Below are 15987 nucleotides of genomic sequence, written 5' to 3'. Positions count from 1 at the left end.
AGTGTACGAGACATAAATGGTTGATCTAAAGTTCCGCACAAAATTTCAAAACAGACCAGGAAAATCTTAGATCTGTGGGAAGACCAGGACTATATTGCCAAATATAAAAATGCTTGACTTTTTTAATAGCATCTGTTCAAGTAAAACAATTTCCCCAGCATTGTGGGGACTACAAATTATGATAACTGTGTTTCTTAGTTTCCTGTTAAAAAGATGACTCAGTTACTAGGTAGAAGCTTAATTATTGGTCACGTGCATTCTTTTAAATACAAATGTTCAACAGAGCTCTTCAGAGCTGTTAAAGCATTATTCAGTGTATTCAGATTTGTACCTAAATACTTCATGAATACTTGACACAGTCAGTTTCCTAAATGTTATGAAATCTGAGAACCATTAATCCTGCGTCTTCCATATTCATGGAGCAGGATTTGACTGCCTTGATGCATGTTTAATTATGTGGCTTTTACTTAGGCAGCTTTCCCATAGATAACAGTTTCACTTGGTATTACTGTTAATTTTACTTGAATGAGGAGCAAAAAATGGAGCCCCCATATTTGTACAAAGATTTGTGAGGATTTGTGTTGTTTTCCCTGCACAATCAGGAGACTGCTGTGGTTCCCAATTCCCTCCCTAGCAAAGTCATCTTAATAATAATTTTTAAATCCACTATATGTACTGTATTTTTCCAAGTTTGGCAACACTAAATATTGCCAAATTGTTAAGGTTTGAAACACCATTCATTTTGACATAATTTGATTAATTTTTGTAATATCCTTGCAAATGTCAGTAAATCAGAAGATGCTCAAAATGAGAGAGGCTGGAACCAATATAGCTGTTGTAACACTGGACAAGTGCAATGTTCCTGTTGCAGTTGTCTCTAATCTGGTCCCTTAAATGGGTCAACTTCTTTTTTAGTCCTTTATTCTCATTTGGACCAAAACTGTTGTCTTCTGTTTGTTTCCAGCATTGCATAGGAATGTTAAATTCATCCAGCAAGCTGTGCTTGTTTACTTCCTTCTTATAAATGTTAATACTGTTTCCTTTTCCAGTAGCTTTGGTTTGTTATATTTAAAATTGGATGCTGAGAATCAAGATTAGATTAGATACCACAAAAATTCTATGTAGTAGAATTGATGTTCAGGACAGTAGTAGAGATCTTCAGATGACATTTAAACCAGTTGTAAGTAACCCTTTTCAGGAAAATACTGCCAATTTTTTTCTGCTTGGTAAGAAAAAGACTCTTTTTCAGACTTCTCTCTCATTTTAGGCTGGGAATGGAGTGCATGGATGTCAGCAGTGGGACATTTTACCAAAACAAAGCAGCCATGGGACCGTTGTCTAATCAATGACTTCTAAGTGCAGGAATCGGTGCCGTTAGATTGGAAACAGGTGCTACAAGATGCCAAGTGAAGTGCTGGAGAGCAGCAGCGGGATGGAGGAAACAGTGCAGAAAGACAGCAAGTCTGGAGGCCAGAGCCCTCGCTCTGGCACAATGAAAAGGGCTGTGGCAACCACTGTCACCTTTGATGGGGAAGCCACTATGGACCGGAGGAAAAAGAAGAAAAAAGAGTCCCGTCCCGAGTCAATAATAGTGTATCGATCAGAGAGTGACAATAAGGTGGAAGAAGAACAGGCGGACGAAGAAGGAGGGGAGAGGAGCTCCGAGGAAGGCTCGAAGTTCCTGGGTCAGTCTATGGCAGATGGTATGTATTCCTGGGAACACCCACTTCCCATAAACTTTTTTTGGTGACAGCTTGCTTTAAGGTCAAATGGAAGTGACAGGGGGACGAACCCTCTCCAAAACTGCAGGCGAAGGGACTTTGAGTTCCTACATGAAAATGCTCTGAAACAAAAAGCACTACAGGCTGATTGGGCATATCTCCCATAGTTCTTTGCAGAGTTTGGTTGTTGCATTCTTAGTTTTCAATGTGTGTGCTGCTTGGAGTTGATCCAGAAAAATACTGTGCATGCTTTAAACAAATGATTCTGTGATCAAGCTGCTGTCCATGGCTGAACAACTGCCTATTAAGTGAAAGTATGGAAGCAGATGGATTTAGTGGCTCTACCTCTGATAGGGATTTTTACTTATTATCTAGGATTTGCTTTTTGTTTGCATACTCTCAGCACAGCTTCCTCTTGAAGAGTAATTATTTGGCAAGGTCATCATGGGGCACCTTTCACTTCTGATGTCTGTCCTGGTCACCCTTGCAGGGAAGAAGGGAAGAATTGTGAAAGGCAAGGCCTATGGCTAATACTTTTGTGAGTCAGCAGTGCAAGCTGAGAGGGGCTTAAATGCCAATACAAGTTCCTGGTCCATCAAATGCACCAGATTCCCCCTTGATCCCAACCCCTATCCTCATGACTTATCTGCTACCTTCCTTTTGTGGACCACTTCAAACTGCTCAGCCTGTTTTTAAGAGTTTCTTAGTCAAGCTAGTCAGAACTAAAACCAGGAGGAAACATATTTTATCCCCATGGAAGAGTTTATGGCTAGTATCACTACAGGGACCATCCTATACCAATGTCACTTGAAATCTAAGGCAGTCTATTTGTAACTTCAACACATATACCATCACTATCCTGCTTATGGATCTCTTAAAATACAAATATAATTATATGACAGTTTGTAAGTTTTTTCCAAACGTCAAAAATTAATTTGAATTGAGATACAGTGCAAATGTAAAGTGAAATATTAGCTAGTCAGGTATAACCCCATGTGTGGATGTGCTTATTCCAGAACAAGAGTCTCAGTCACATTTATCTAATTCATCCCAAGTGTCCATGCTGTTCAGGAATAAATCCATGAGGGAAACAGAGAAAACAGGCATACGATTTTTAGTTCAGTTACTCTGTCTCATCTCATTCTCATATACTCCTACAGCACTTTCCCTTCACATACTGTCTCTAGTGGAGATGTTGGAGTCTTCTCTCTTGTGATTTCTATCATCTGGAATTCCTGTCTTCTCCCTCATTAGCTCTTCTTCCATTTCTCTCTATGATAGTTTTTGTCATACTGCATTGCTTCTTGCCTTCCATCTTTTTTTATTTTATTTTAACTGTAACTCCATATGCACATATCCAAATTGTCTTTGGGGTGTTTGAGGATTTACAAAGTACTTCATACAGAAAATAAATCTAATGTAGATGAGTTTATCTGTGTTGTAGGTGTTTGGAACATGCCTTTAGACAGCCGATATGTCACCCTCACTGGAACAATCACCAGGGGAAAGAAGAAGGGTCAGATGGTGGATATCCATGTCACGCTGACAGACAAAGAGCTGCAGGAACTGGCTAAGTCAAAGGAACCTCCTAAAGAGGACGTACCCGAGAAGAAGAAGAAATGTGATGTTGGGTTGGACAGAGGACCCCACATTGTCCTCTGGACCATCATCTGCCTCCCCATCATTTTTGTAGTGTCCTTCGTGGTTTCATTCTACTACGGAACCATTACATGGTACAACATCTTCTTGGTGTACAATGAAGAGAGGACCTTCTGGCACAAAATCACCTTTTGTCCCTTTTTGATTATCTTCTACCCAATTATAATTATGGTTGTTTCTTTTTCCCTAGGCCTGTATTCAGCTGTGGCCCAGCTAGCATGGTCCTTTGGGTACTGGTGGCGTGCTGTCAGGGATATGGAGAAGGGCTTCTGTGGCTGGCTCTGCAGCAAGCTGGGCTTGGAAGATTGTTCTCCATACAGCATTGTTGAGCTGCTAGATTCTGACAATATCTCAGGTAGTCTCTCTGGCAAGAGCTCTGCACAGGGTGTTGAAACCTCAGCAGTCTGAGCCTTTGTCCTGGATGACTATTTGGTCATATGCGAGTAGTTTTCACCTGGAAAATAACACACTGATTTTTTTTCAAATATATGTATATATTTAAACACAAGCTTAATGAATAAAATATCAGGCTGGGAGTGCTCTTTAAATATCACAGAATGCAGGAATGCTAGCTTCATGTGCTCCGGGTGGGGAGGTCCAAGGATTTGTAATCTCTTGTGGCTAATTACAGCTTCTGGGAATGGTAAGAAAATCCAGGTCTGCAGGGCTCAGGCTGTTTGTGGAGTGGCAGAGGTACATGATGCAAAGTCTGCTTCTGTAACATTAGACTTTGCTTTTCAGAAATAGGGCATAACAGTGACCCGCTGACCCAGAAAAGAAGTCTCTGTTCAGGGGATGAACTTCAGGAGGTAGGAATCCATTCAGAGGTGAAGGCTAAATTGCAAAATGTGTGGTGTTCCTGCAGTTTTCCTAGAAAGGGTGCTTTTCCAGTCCTTCCAACAAGTGCAGCTAACTTAGGTAGACTGACTCCTTAGACAATAGTCAGAATTTGACAAACAGACTGCTGGAATAGTTATGCCCAGCCTTTCACTGGGAGAGGAAAGCAGAGCTGCCAGCAATGGCCTGTGAGCTCTATGCTGACCTGAAACACCCCCATCACACAAAGAAAGAGCAGGGCTTGCTTTGTAAGGCAACACATGGGGACCTGATGAGCCTGTCACGAAGCACCTTGAGGTAGCTGTAGGTGCATAGATGGGTGCTTGGGACACACCTGCATTTGATCTCTTGGTAGGTGCACTGCTAGGAAGGATTGAGCTATGGAAGTCATACACAATGTGCAGTGCAAACAGTTGCATTACAGGGAAGAAACACCTGCTCTGAGGAAGGGTGATCAGTTTGCATCTCACTGCAATGCAGGTGCAGACAGGTAGCATCTGGATTTAGGGAGATGGAGCTGAAGGTACTTGGGATGGGAAGGTCTCAATGAAACAAGTAATTCTGGTTTTCAAGTTGCTCTTATGGGAGAGCTGTCGGATCTCCCCTTTCAGAATAGGAGCCTTTCAGAGCCTATGTCTATTAGTACCTCAGCTCTGGAAATCTGTGTCCACTTCTCCCCTCCCCCCTTTCCTGGTTAATTATATGAAAGAGCAATGGATCATACATCCTCCTCCCCTCAAGTCTCATTTTCATAATTAGTTTCCCTTCGTTTGGGACTTTGCATGTCACGGTGGGCTCCCTGACCAGGCAGATGTGGCCACTAGGAACTGGAGAAATTTTAATTGTCTCTTTAAAAAAACAGCTACCAGAAAAGTTCTTTTTTACTGCATTGACTGTTGGGGTTTGGGCCTATGAAGGACATGAGAAAAATAAAAGAGAGTTTTAATGGATTCTGATGGGCACTGAGTTACACGTGTGAAACATGATTTATTTTCTGAGTGCTGTAGTTCAGCTGGTGCTGCTAGAAAGTCTGTCTGAGCCCCAACCCAGAGGAGCCACCATTTGCATGTGTGTAGGTAGGTAAGTCGTGGTGTGCAATCTGTCAGCTGCACAGTCACTCATGTCTGTGTAGATGTTTCACTTCCCCAGTCTCCCTCCCAGATGGGGAGCTGCTCTAGTTTTAGGATGGTAAAAAGAAGCATTCAGAAGCTGGATTTCACAGAAACTAATGCTTTGTGTTGCGTTTTAAGGATGACCTCAAGACTAAACTGACTGTCTGTCCTGGTTAGAACATCTGGGAACCAGTGGTGTATAAACAAGTCCATCTGATCCTCTAGGCCTGACACTGAGAAATAAGTAGCTCCTGCTGCATCCTTGGTCCCTGAGAGGCACGGTCAAAAGAGCCTCTTAGCACTGGCTGGAGGATTAACAGTGTGAATAGTGTACAAACCCAATATCAAGGGGAGGCTTGGCCCTACACTTTATTGACAAAGCAGAGGTGCTCCCTGGCGCAGCTACAGCCAGACTGTGTTTGCTTCTTCCTGTTTCAGTTTTTACTGGTGAAGTCTTTCAAGGCAATGACCAACTTCCAGCAAAAAAAATTAAACAAAAAAAAGTAGACTCCAACCTGTGAGACAATATCAGGTAGTTCAGTGGGTTTCAAAGAGGCTGACGTATGCCTGGGACTGGTTCAAGCAGTGAATGCCTTTCACAGGTCTGTCCCGAACAGGCAGGTTGATATGCCTCTGAATTAGCTGAGGACAAGTCATGCCAGTGCTGGCAATCTGTAGTGACCCAGTGCATCCACTCTGCTTAATAGTGCTCCACATGGAAATCACAGGCTCCCACATGGCTGGAGGGTGCGAAGAAGTGATTCTTAACAAGCATTAAGGAGAAGGAAGGTCCACTGGCAAGTGTTCTCACACTTTGCCTGAAGGGACATTGCTGGCATGAAAGGAGTGGATTGTGTGTCTTGGCCCCCATATGCAGCAAACAAGTTTGGGGAAAGGATGGCTGGCAAGTGTGCATTGCTGCAGAGGAAGAAAAACCAATTCAGCTGTCACTGCCAAACAGCAGCTGTTCGAGGCTACATGAAAGGCTGGGGTCAGTTGCACAAAGAGCCTTTAGCTTACAGAGGGCTTGAATGATAAATACTAGCTCATTACAGAGTACAGCCATGTGAAATGTCTGCTGAGCTGCAGGATTTGCTTTCAGGATTGCAAATAGCCTGCTGGAGTGGAGAAAAAACCAGATCTGTGCCTCTTACTGCTATGTAGACACAAAGGAGTGTCAGAGGAGTCATAGTACCCTCCCTCTGCCATGGCAGCTGTGCTTCTGGGTTTGGAGGTCACCTTTTGGGGGATATACTGGGACAATCCATAGTGTGTTTTCTACTTGTTTATACTTAACCAAGCTTGCCTTGGCTCCTGCTAAAGTCGAGGTGTGCCACTGATTTTGGTGTGGGCTATTTTAAGCTTGGGATTAGTTCTGGTGCTATTTGTAGAAGTTTAATTCAAACTTTTCCCCAAACAACTCTGGATAGCTTTCTCTCTTGTAGCAGTTTGCCTGCTGCAAAATATATAATAATTATCAATTATTGTAATAGAAAAAAGCACAAGTTTTTGTCTTGTTCTACCTGCTTTCAGAAACTCACAAGTAATTTCTGCTTATGTGCCACTGTCCAACTGCAGGGAATTCCAGTTATTCTGATTGTTGAGTGTGTTTCTGGCTGCTCTAGTCTGGATTTTTTTTTAAGTAAAGATAGTGTGTGTTTGCTGATTGTTATTTTTAATTGCATTCCCTTTTTCCATCCTTGCTGGCCTGGGTGGAGAATAAAGATGTATGTGGCTTTACAAGAGTGTTGCTCTCATGCTTCTGCTTGATTTTGTGTTAAAAACAGTATTGTGGGATGAACACAGTCATTCTATGCTGATAATTGATTATAATTAATTACATTTGAAGATCCACTTTAAAGTGTGTCTGAAATGGGTCTTGGTTCTACCTCTTGTTAACCAGTACTTGTCCAGAATTGTCATATCTTTTGGTTCTGGGTTCTCAGATTTTATTTCATAGTGCACAAATTAAAACTTTTGATTTAATTTCACTCGTTGGGTGTCTGTTTAGCTTTCGCCACAAGGATCTACAGGGAGGGACACAATTCTATACCAAAATAGGAAGTACTCTACAAATGTGCTCTGTGTGTCTTGGAGCTGCTATTTACAGCTGTGCTGGGAAGATTTTCTTACAAGCCCTGAGTACTTCAGGTGTATCTCTGATCAGCCAAAGGAGAATCCACCAGTAGAGTTCTTCATGGTGTGAAAATACTAAATGCCACCCTCAGTGCTCTCCCATGCAGTCTGATTACAGTTCTACCCTCCTGCTAGCACAGGGAGAACACTTATTTGAAATCTTCTTTCTTCTAAGAAGGAGACATGAGTCTTTGCAAAACCCAAATGCAATTCCTAGCTGAGGGCTAGCACAGCTTCAGTGTAACAGTTCTTTGAGCCAAAACGCTACCTGCAGGTGATTTCCTCAAACTGGCAGTGCCATGTCCAGTGCAACAGCTGGAAATAGCAAGAAGATGCTTTAGGTTTTCATACCTGCTGCAAACACTGCCAAGGGAACAGAATTTCCTGTGTGGCAGATGTTGAGGTCTTTCCACCTCCAGTGAAGAACATAGTGAAGGACACTTGGCTTCCTGGTGTGACGGTGAGATGGAGGTAGTGGGCCCAGAGAATTAGCTCATTAGCCTTTGCAGTTCTCATCTCTGAGGTATAAGGTAATCATTTTATAAGATAATGGTTAGCAGTGCGAGAGACTCCTATTGAAGACCTCTGCACCAGGCAAAACACACCTGTATGACTGCATCATGTACCTCATCAGGGGAAGAGAAGGTGTTAATTCTGCCTGCTGACTTACCCATCCCATTCAGTTTCTTTGAGGACTGAAACAATCACAGAATGAGCTGTGCTTTTATCCACAATTAGTCCCTTGAATTCATCCTTGTAATCCCGCATGACAGTGCTTTGAATCCTAAGGCCAGGATCCTGCAATTCCTCTAAGATTATCAGCAGAGGCTGCTCCGTGGATCCATGTAACCACCCCCATGGGTACCTTCTAGAAGCTGCAACCACTAGTTATGAAAAGCCACTCCAGTGCTTTTCCACACTGAAGCACGCAATTACACTAGCATTACAGAGAGAGAATAAGGATGCACAGCCCACATTCCTACACTGTGATGGACACAGTTTTGCTCAAAATTTATGCAAGCTCTTCTTATCCCAGGCCGTGAATCATCTGTGGGACCAGTGCCCTTTCTGCTTCTTTCCAAACACTTGGCAACATGGAGGCAGTTGGATTAATATGTTTTCATTTCTGAGTAGATTAGTCCATGCACATTTTTTCCCTGCATGGAAACAGGAACTCACAAAAAAAAAAGAGAGAGAGGTTGATGCAAATTCAGGGGGCTAATCCACTTGGAAATACAACTTTTCAATCAATTTGGTGAATTAGAAGGGACATCGTGTTTGCTTGTCTTAACTACTAAAGCATGATTTCTCTCCAACTTAATGATGAGAGAGGGCTTGTGGTTGTGTGTTTGACCCAGGTAAATTGCCAGGGGGTTCAAAAAGGCCCCTAAACATCTTTTCACATAATAGGTGAAGTGTGACTGCATTGCAAACAAGCAGCCCATAGAAACAAGGCTTGAGGCTCTCTCGTGTATCCCCCTTGGTCACCGAGTTCCATTAAGTTTAAGTTTCCCTAATTTCATGTCATTACACGGTAGCTGAAGTCTGTCAGAATGCATTAAAATAAAGAGAATGTCTGAGTCAGGCCAACAATGCATTTTTCCCCATGTTAAAAAAGTGCCCTTGCTTTTAATGTGCTAAAACATAACTCCTATGTCCCCAAAATGCAGAAGCTAAAATCCATTGTGGTTTGCATCCATTGAAATTAGATATGCAGTGGATGAATTTGACCTGGAGCCCTTTAAGATACAAAACTTAGATGTGATCTCCCTTTCTTAGGGCTCCTTTTCCCAGTCATTTCTTCCCGCTGGAAATTTAACTTCTCAAGATAAAAAAGGGTAACTACTGAATTTGATAGTATGTTCTGCCTGCAAATAGGATAAAAACCCACCTCCGAGGCAACATGTTCCCTCAGGGCTTTGTTTATTACAAGTTCCTCCATCAGCAATGTATATTAAGGCCAATATATTTGAAGGTGCCTTTGACTATCTTTATTTGTAAGCTATGAGCTTTCTGTTCCTACAGTGATAAGGTAAGGAAATCAATTATTTCTACTACAAAATAACAGCAAACTGACTCATTGGGATATAACACAAATACAGTTTAATTTATTCTAGCCTGATTATCTGACTCACCTGCAGTTGTGATTTGAACAACCCCAAATATCATAAATAAACTGAATGGCTTTTACAGTGCCAGTGCTGGGCATGAATCCAACAGCTCCTGGGATAGTTAGCCTAAGGAGAGAATGCCTTTTATTCAGTCTTTCTTTCTAAAATATATTACTCGTCCTAAAGTATGGAAGTGTCAGCTTATAATGATATATTTAAATATATTTGTAACAAGATGCCCTTATAATTACAGGCAATTACTAGAATATCATTCCATCATAATGGAGATTTTCCTTAACACTTTAACCATGTCAAAGTTGCATGCAGAATTAATAAATACAAGCAATTTTAACCTTCATTAATTTATTCAAATGAGCTTCTCTGGGACTTAAGGAAGGAGCAGAAATAATTCCTAGTATCTGCATGTAGTAAAGAAAAAAGTGAAATATTTCATATAATGAGCAGTATCATCCCAGGGCACACACAGTGTTATTGCTAAATGACATCTCGATTCTCCCCAAATACATGTTGGTGGAGCTACTTTCAGTGACTCAAAGCAATAATAGCACTGGCTCCTCTCTAATGTGATTAAACACCACTGAAGTGATGAACTCTAATATCGAAGCTGGCTCTAAGGCAAAAGTTTCATGACATGGTGGTGACTTCAGTCAGCCCCATAATTACAGCAGGATTGCTCTGAGGCTCCAATTCCACCCTAAAACCAAGTCTCTTTCAATGGCTAAATTTGCCATTTGTTTCAATAGGAAGTTGTAAAAATTTTAATGTCTGCCTTGAATGTCTAGCACAGAAAACCTGCAGAAATCATTGCCATCTTTATGAGTCCTTTCCCTCCAAGGGATTACTACAAAAAATAACTGACAAGGAAAGCTTGAAATTATTCTTCCCCTGCCTCTGCATCTGACACTGTCACATATCTGCTAGTGTCATGGGTTAACAGCAACTTACACAAATAAAACCCAAATCTAATCCCTTCTTTCCTCTCAAATAGCAGCTCCCTCCTTCACACTGCTGCTTTGTCCCCCACAGCTGTACAAACTGAGAACTCACAAGAATTAAAAGATTTAAAACCTGATGTCCCGTCCTCCACGTTGCAGAGACTCATTTTTAAAGTGCATCAGAGTCAATATTTCTCTAAAGATCCAGTATTTCATCCTTTCACTCTGATTTCAATCTGCTTCCAGGTGCAGGCAAACAGATAGAAATTTAAAATAGGCTCCTCCTCTCGCAGCTCTGAAAGAGCCTTGTTTGGTGGCTGAAGACTTCTCATTCCCTCCCACAGGTCAGTTGGAGGGATAAGGAACAAAATCCTGTGCTATGAGGATTAAATTAGATTATTAGCCAGCGTGTGCATGCATACGTGCACGATGCTAGTGGGGGAAGGATGAAACGGGGAGGGTACGAAAGGCTTATCCTTGCACATCCGCAAAGCAAATCCTTCACACAGTGAGTTATCCTGGCTGTCTTGTCCTGAACAATCCCACTGCATGAAAGTGCTTTCCAGAGATGCTGCAAACACAGCTGGATTGCTAATGGCTGCAAACAAAGACTTACTGCACAGGCAGCGGTGGGATAGAGAGAAAGACTCTGCAACGAAGAGCATGTGGAGAACAAGATGGATGAGATTCTACTTCTGCTATAACCCAATCTGAAATTGGCAGCAGCCAGTACATGACTTCTGGGAAAAATGTTGTGGGTTTGCTGTGTCTTATAATACATTTCCCCGCAGTTTCTAAGGTACCATTTCATTTTATTGATATCTACTTTGTACTTACTACCGCTTCCTAAAACACCAGTATTAACTTTTTTCAAGCACTATTTGATACTTGGGCTATTGTTTTCCTCAAAGCAAACGTATCTGACACTATCTCTCTGGTATTCTCCAGGAACCCAGGTGCTCTGCAGTCAGTTGAGCCCAACTATTTTAATTAATTTTAAAGCAAATCAGACCCTACACCACTGATAGTCCTATAAAACATAATAAACAAATAATCTGTTGTAACAGATTTAACAACTAATCCAGAAAAGTCTGCCAGAATTATTTCAAGTGTAGAAACATGTCTCGGGTTTTCATTTACTTAGCACTGGGAAATATTTCACCTCTTGTGATACCAGGCTGAGTGGGCCTTGCATTGTCTCCTGCAGAAATCCCTTGGCTAATCCACAGATTTAGAACCCATGAAGCAATCCTAAGTAGAAACCCAGCTTTTAGGTGTAGGAAGAAATTTTTCAATCTACCTTCCAAAAAAGTGCAATGTAAGAGGATATGTTTTTGCTGCTGTTGTTGTCTCATTTCTGCCATACCCATATGCAGAAATTCCTCTGCAGTTCGGCGGTGCTTGCTTGCTCACTAATCCTGGGGGCTGCAGGGCTGCCTCTGCCTGGTGACTGGGATCACGTTGCCCTCCAGTGGCTGAACTGAAAAACCGGGATAAAAGCCCACTGCAGTATTTTTTTTCCGCTTTAGAAATGCATGCAAAAAAGTCTACATACCATGAGATTGCAATAGAAAATATTAAGATATTATATCATGCTATTTTTTAATATATTAATATAAAATTAATCCCTCCCTGTTCCTTGTAGATATGCAATTTGGAACAATCTTCATCCACAGGAGTTCATGCTATTCTTTCTCTGGCTTGCCAGGCTTATATATTGGGCTATGGGAAAACATTTAATGAGAAGCCAATACAGCATTTTGGTTTGCCCCTATATTTCAAAGTGTGGCCAAACCCCATTTTCACAGATCGTGCAAAGCAATTTCTCAATAATACATGCCACTGTAACATGTAAGTACTTCACAAAAATACTCTTAAGGTTTATTTCCAATAGCATGTGACATAAACGCTGATAAACTAATACGTGGCAACAAAGGCACGAGGATTTTAAAAGGTACAAAGGCCTATGAAGTCTCAGTGCCCCGAGGAGATGCCTTGCAGCTGCTTTTTTCAAATATTCAGCATAATAAGGCATTTTCTGTGTTGGAAGTGAAGCTCCATTCATGAACTCCTGTGAGGGCTCAGCACATACACAGATCTGACTGCATCTCAAATTTAGCACCAAGAAAATGTGACTCACACAACGAGTGCTTAGTGGTGTGAGACTTGGGTTCAAGTGATTTGTAAATCCGATTACAGGCAACCTGCTGAACAAAGCCAGAGAGTTTAATTCTTAAAATGCCATTCAGTTACCACAATCATAAGAATTTCCTCTTTCACTCTGTGTCTCCCAGTTTTTGTAACAAATGAGGCAAGAGTCTCATGACACCTTCAATGCACAGCCCTAATTTTATCCCAATATGGATTGAAATAGACTATGACATTGGAGGGCAAAAACCACCTGCTATTGTTGTTGAACCTGTATCATAACATACAGATGCAAAGTATTTGCTTAAGGTTGCAAGAGAAACTTTAATGGCAGAATTTCCTCTCATTTTGGAGCTGGGCTTTTGCAGCTTTAATGTTCTGTTTGCTTCTTACAGAAAACCACATTAGATAAATAAAATGAAATTGCTTTATGTAGACTCCTCCTGACAGTTACATGAGATTCAGCTGGGAGGAAAACTTCGGACCCAAAGCATATGCTTCTGCCTTTTGAGCTAATTAAATAATTGGCAGCTGTGGAAGACTGTCCATTTCCAAAGGTCATTTGCAATCAGGCAGCAACACAATTAACACCAGGAGCAAAAAGTGATTTGAGATAAAACAGGAAATGTCAGGGAGTGCTTAAACACTAGAGATGTTTTCAGATCAATTGGGCCAGGTGAATTCCTTCTAAGAAAAATATAAAACTGGCTGAAGCAAGCTCAGGAGCATTAATAATTTCCCTTGGAAAGATGTGTGAGATTACAAATATAACATCTACTTTAAAAAAGGATAAGAGAGTGTAAAGATGTCAGGGAGTTATAGACTATTTGTGTTTCAGATGCTAGAAAGTAGCACAGCAAATAATTAAACCTTTGATAAGTGCTCAGAAGATAACAAATAAAAAGAAAACCAGTTTTTTTTTTTAAAGGACAAATGATGTTAAATAATCACACACTTTTTAAAAATTTTTTTATTTCTTATTTTTTTATTTGGTAAGAGAGAAAGGGCCTTTCTAGACAGAAATTATTTACCTTGATTTTAATGAGGCTTTGATGCTGTTTTAAATGACATTCTCATATGCTGGCTGGGAAGTGTGTATTTTGATGTATGAAAAAAGAGCTGCAAAAATAGCTAGAATGATTGATATGTCTAGAGCTATATCTAGAATGTCTAATGGTTATTTTCAGGGGTGGCCATCTCGAGCTGAGCACTCTTCTTTCATGATGTGGCTGAAGACAAAATGGTGCTTAGGAAATGGGGAAATGTCACCAAAGTGAGGGGAATGGTAAGCACAATGACTGAGAAGATTAGAACTAAAAAAAAATAAATTTTTTTCAAATTTCATGCACGGACTGAAAAAGGAAAGAAACCAGGATTCAATCTGTTAGACAAATGTGTCATTCAGTTCACAAGGAATAACAAACAGCAGGTGGAAGAACTACTGGCTGGCCAGTAACTCTTTGGGACAGCATGTGCATGCAATGGAAGACTGATTGTCAACTGTGACTCATGTGAAAAAGGTAAATATAGCATGGAGAAAAGGGGTTGTAAACACAGTTTGCTTGCTTTCGCCCTCTGTGGCACTTGATAAGGCCTCTGCTGGTGTATGACAGCCAGTGGAATTTTTTCTTTCTGCCTGAGAAATGTGTAGTTACTTCATAGTCTGGAGAAGAGAAAGGGACTGCTTGGAAGGAAAGAGGAAGCTGGAAATTCAACAGCTGGGGTGGGGGACAGTGAGGAGCAAAAGCAACAGTGATGTTCTTTTGGAAGAGGAACTATGAACATGGAGCCTCAGAGTCTATCAGCTCCATGTAGAAGAATTTGTGGAGCTATTTCTCCTTTGTGGTGGTGTGGGATTAGGAGTTCTGTGTGTGCTGCTTTGAAGTAGCTTGTGTATCAGCTGTGATCCATCCATTTGTCACTGTTCAGGAGCCCCTGAGCTGGAATGTGCCTGGTAGGATGCACCAACATACTCACCTAACCCATCACCTCTCCTTACTATGTTTTTCTTTTTTGTTTTCAGGTGAAGTTGGATGGTGTGGTATAACCCTATTTAGCTTTCTAATTTTCCTACTGCAGAGATTTCTTTATTTCCTAATAGACTAATTTCCTTGCATTGCATGAGCTAGGCTGAAAATGGACAGAGCAGGCAGACGAATAGATGGGAACTGTTAAACCCCCTGAAGGATTTTTTAAAATTATTTTTCAGTTTATTAAAGGCATCGTTTTGTAGTGTGCCAAGTGTTCATGAGTTACAGGCAGAGGATAAGCCCTGTGAACTTACAGCTGATCCTCAAAGTCAAAGACCAGTTTTGCTTTTGAGAGTGGAACCAGTGTTTGAGATCTTTTACCCGCAGGTGTATTTCACAGAAACAACTGAGGAAAGATTGTGTGTTAGGCTTGCATCCCTTGGGAAAGGCCATCAGGAATCACTAAACAGGCATAATAAATACTAGTGTTGGTCTGCACCACAGTTTTGGCATACGCTTGCAAGCAGGTGTTTGGAAAGACCTCTTGGGAGAAGACAATTGTGAGCACCTCATGAAACCCAACGCAGGAAGATGCTAACAGATATGCTTCCCAGCTTTGTTTTCCTTTGTTTTGGGTGCCAATTTCCCATCTACTTTGTCTTCCAGCTTGCTGCCAAGCTTGTACTGATGGAAATATAGAGTGTCACAGTGTCCTTGCCCTGCTTTGTTTATCTCTGTAGGAAATTCATTTCATAATTCCTAAGTTTGCACTGAGTGCCCACTTTTATGTATGAACCCAGGCAAAGAGTAGGTAATGATTGCAAAGTTAAAACTATTTTTCTGTAGAAAGTTCTACTTCACGTATCTCTTTCAATAAAGATATTGGGCAAGATCCCATATGGCTATGGTATTCTTCTTTCCACCAGGCATTTATCCAAAGTTTTACCCTGTGAGTAAGGAAGGAGAAAGGCCAAGTCATCAGTCTACTTTTACATCGAAGCCATTCACATTTGCTCAGAGCTGCCATAAGCAGCTGGGTCTCAGCTATAACTGTCTGGATAATACATTCCTTCTTGTAAAAAAAAAATAAAGGGAAGCCATTTTCCTTGCTGCCTTGTAAAGGCATAGGGTGAAGTTAAATACAAGGTAAGCCCTTCATTGCTAATTCCCAAGATGTGCGTATTTCATCCAGGCTTGTTTTTTGGGGGAGACATAATCCAAAAAGGAGTAAGCAGAGCAAGGAGTGAGAATCTAACTGGAACTGAGGTCTGACTCACTTTGGTGCAAATGAGATTACAGCTGATCACCCTGGATCCTGAGTCCTCTGAGATATCACA

The 15987-nt window shown here is 41.2% G+C and overlaps 1 protein-coding gene across 4 annotated transcripts in view; it reads left to right on the top strand.

Moving 5' to 3' along the window:
- The window catches only part of TMEM169 (transmembrane protein 169), a 15764-nt gene extending 8695 nt beyond the window's left edge, over positions 1 to 7069 (top strand). For all 4 annotated transcript variants that reach the window (XM_027678904.1, XM_027678903.1, XM_027678905.1 and 1 more), the window contains 2 exons: positions 1268 to 1703; positions 3166 to 7069. In XM_027678904.1, the coding sequence (XP_027534705.1) occupies positions 1400 to 1703; positions 3166 to 3788 (927 nt within the window). In that variant the 5' untranslated portion in view covers positions 1268 to 1399 and the 3' untranslated portion in view covers positions 3789 to 7069. The remainder of the gene's footprint in view (positions 1 to 1267; positions 1704 to 3165) is intronic.
- Positions 7070 to 15987: the final 8918 nt, after the last annotated feature.

This window comes from Neopelma chrysocephalum, unplaced genomic scaffold (genome assembly GCF_003984885.1).
Source record: "Neopelma chrysocephalum unplaced genomic scaffold, ASM398488v2 Primary Assembly neopelma1_44, whole genome shotgun sequence".
Taxonomy (NCBI): domain Eukaryota; kingdom Metazoa; phylum Chordata; class Aves; order Passeriformes; family Pipridae; genus Neopelma; species Neopelma chrysocephalum.
The sequence above is the reverse complement of the archived record's forward strand: the minus strand, read 5'-3'. Positions and strand labels throughout refer to the sequence as shown.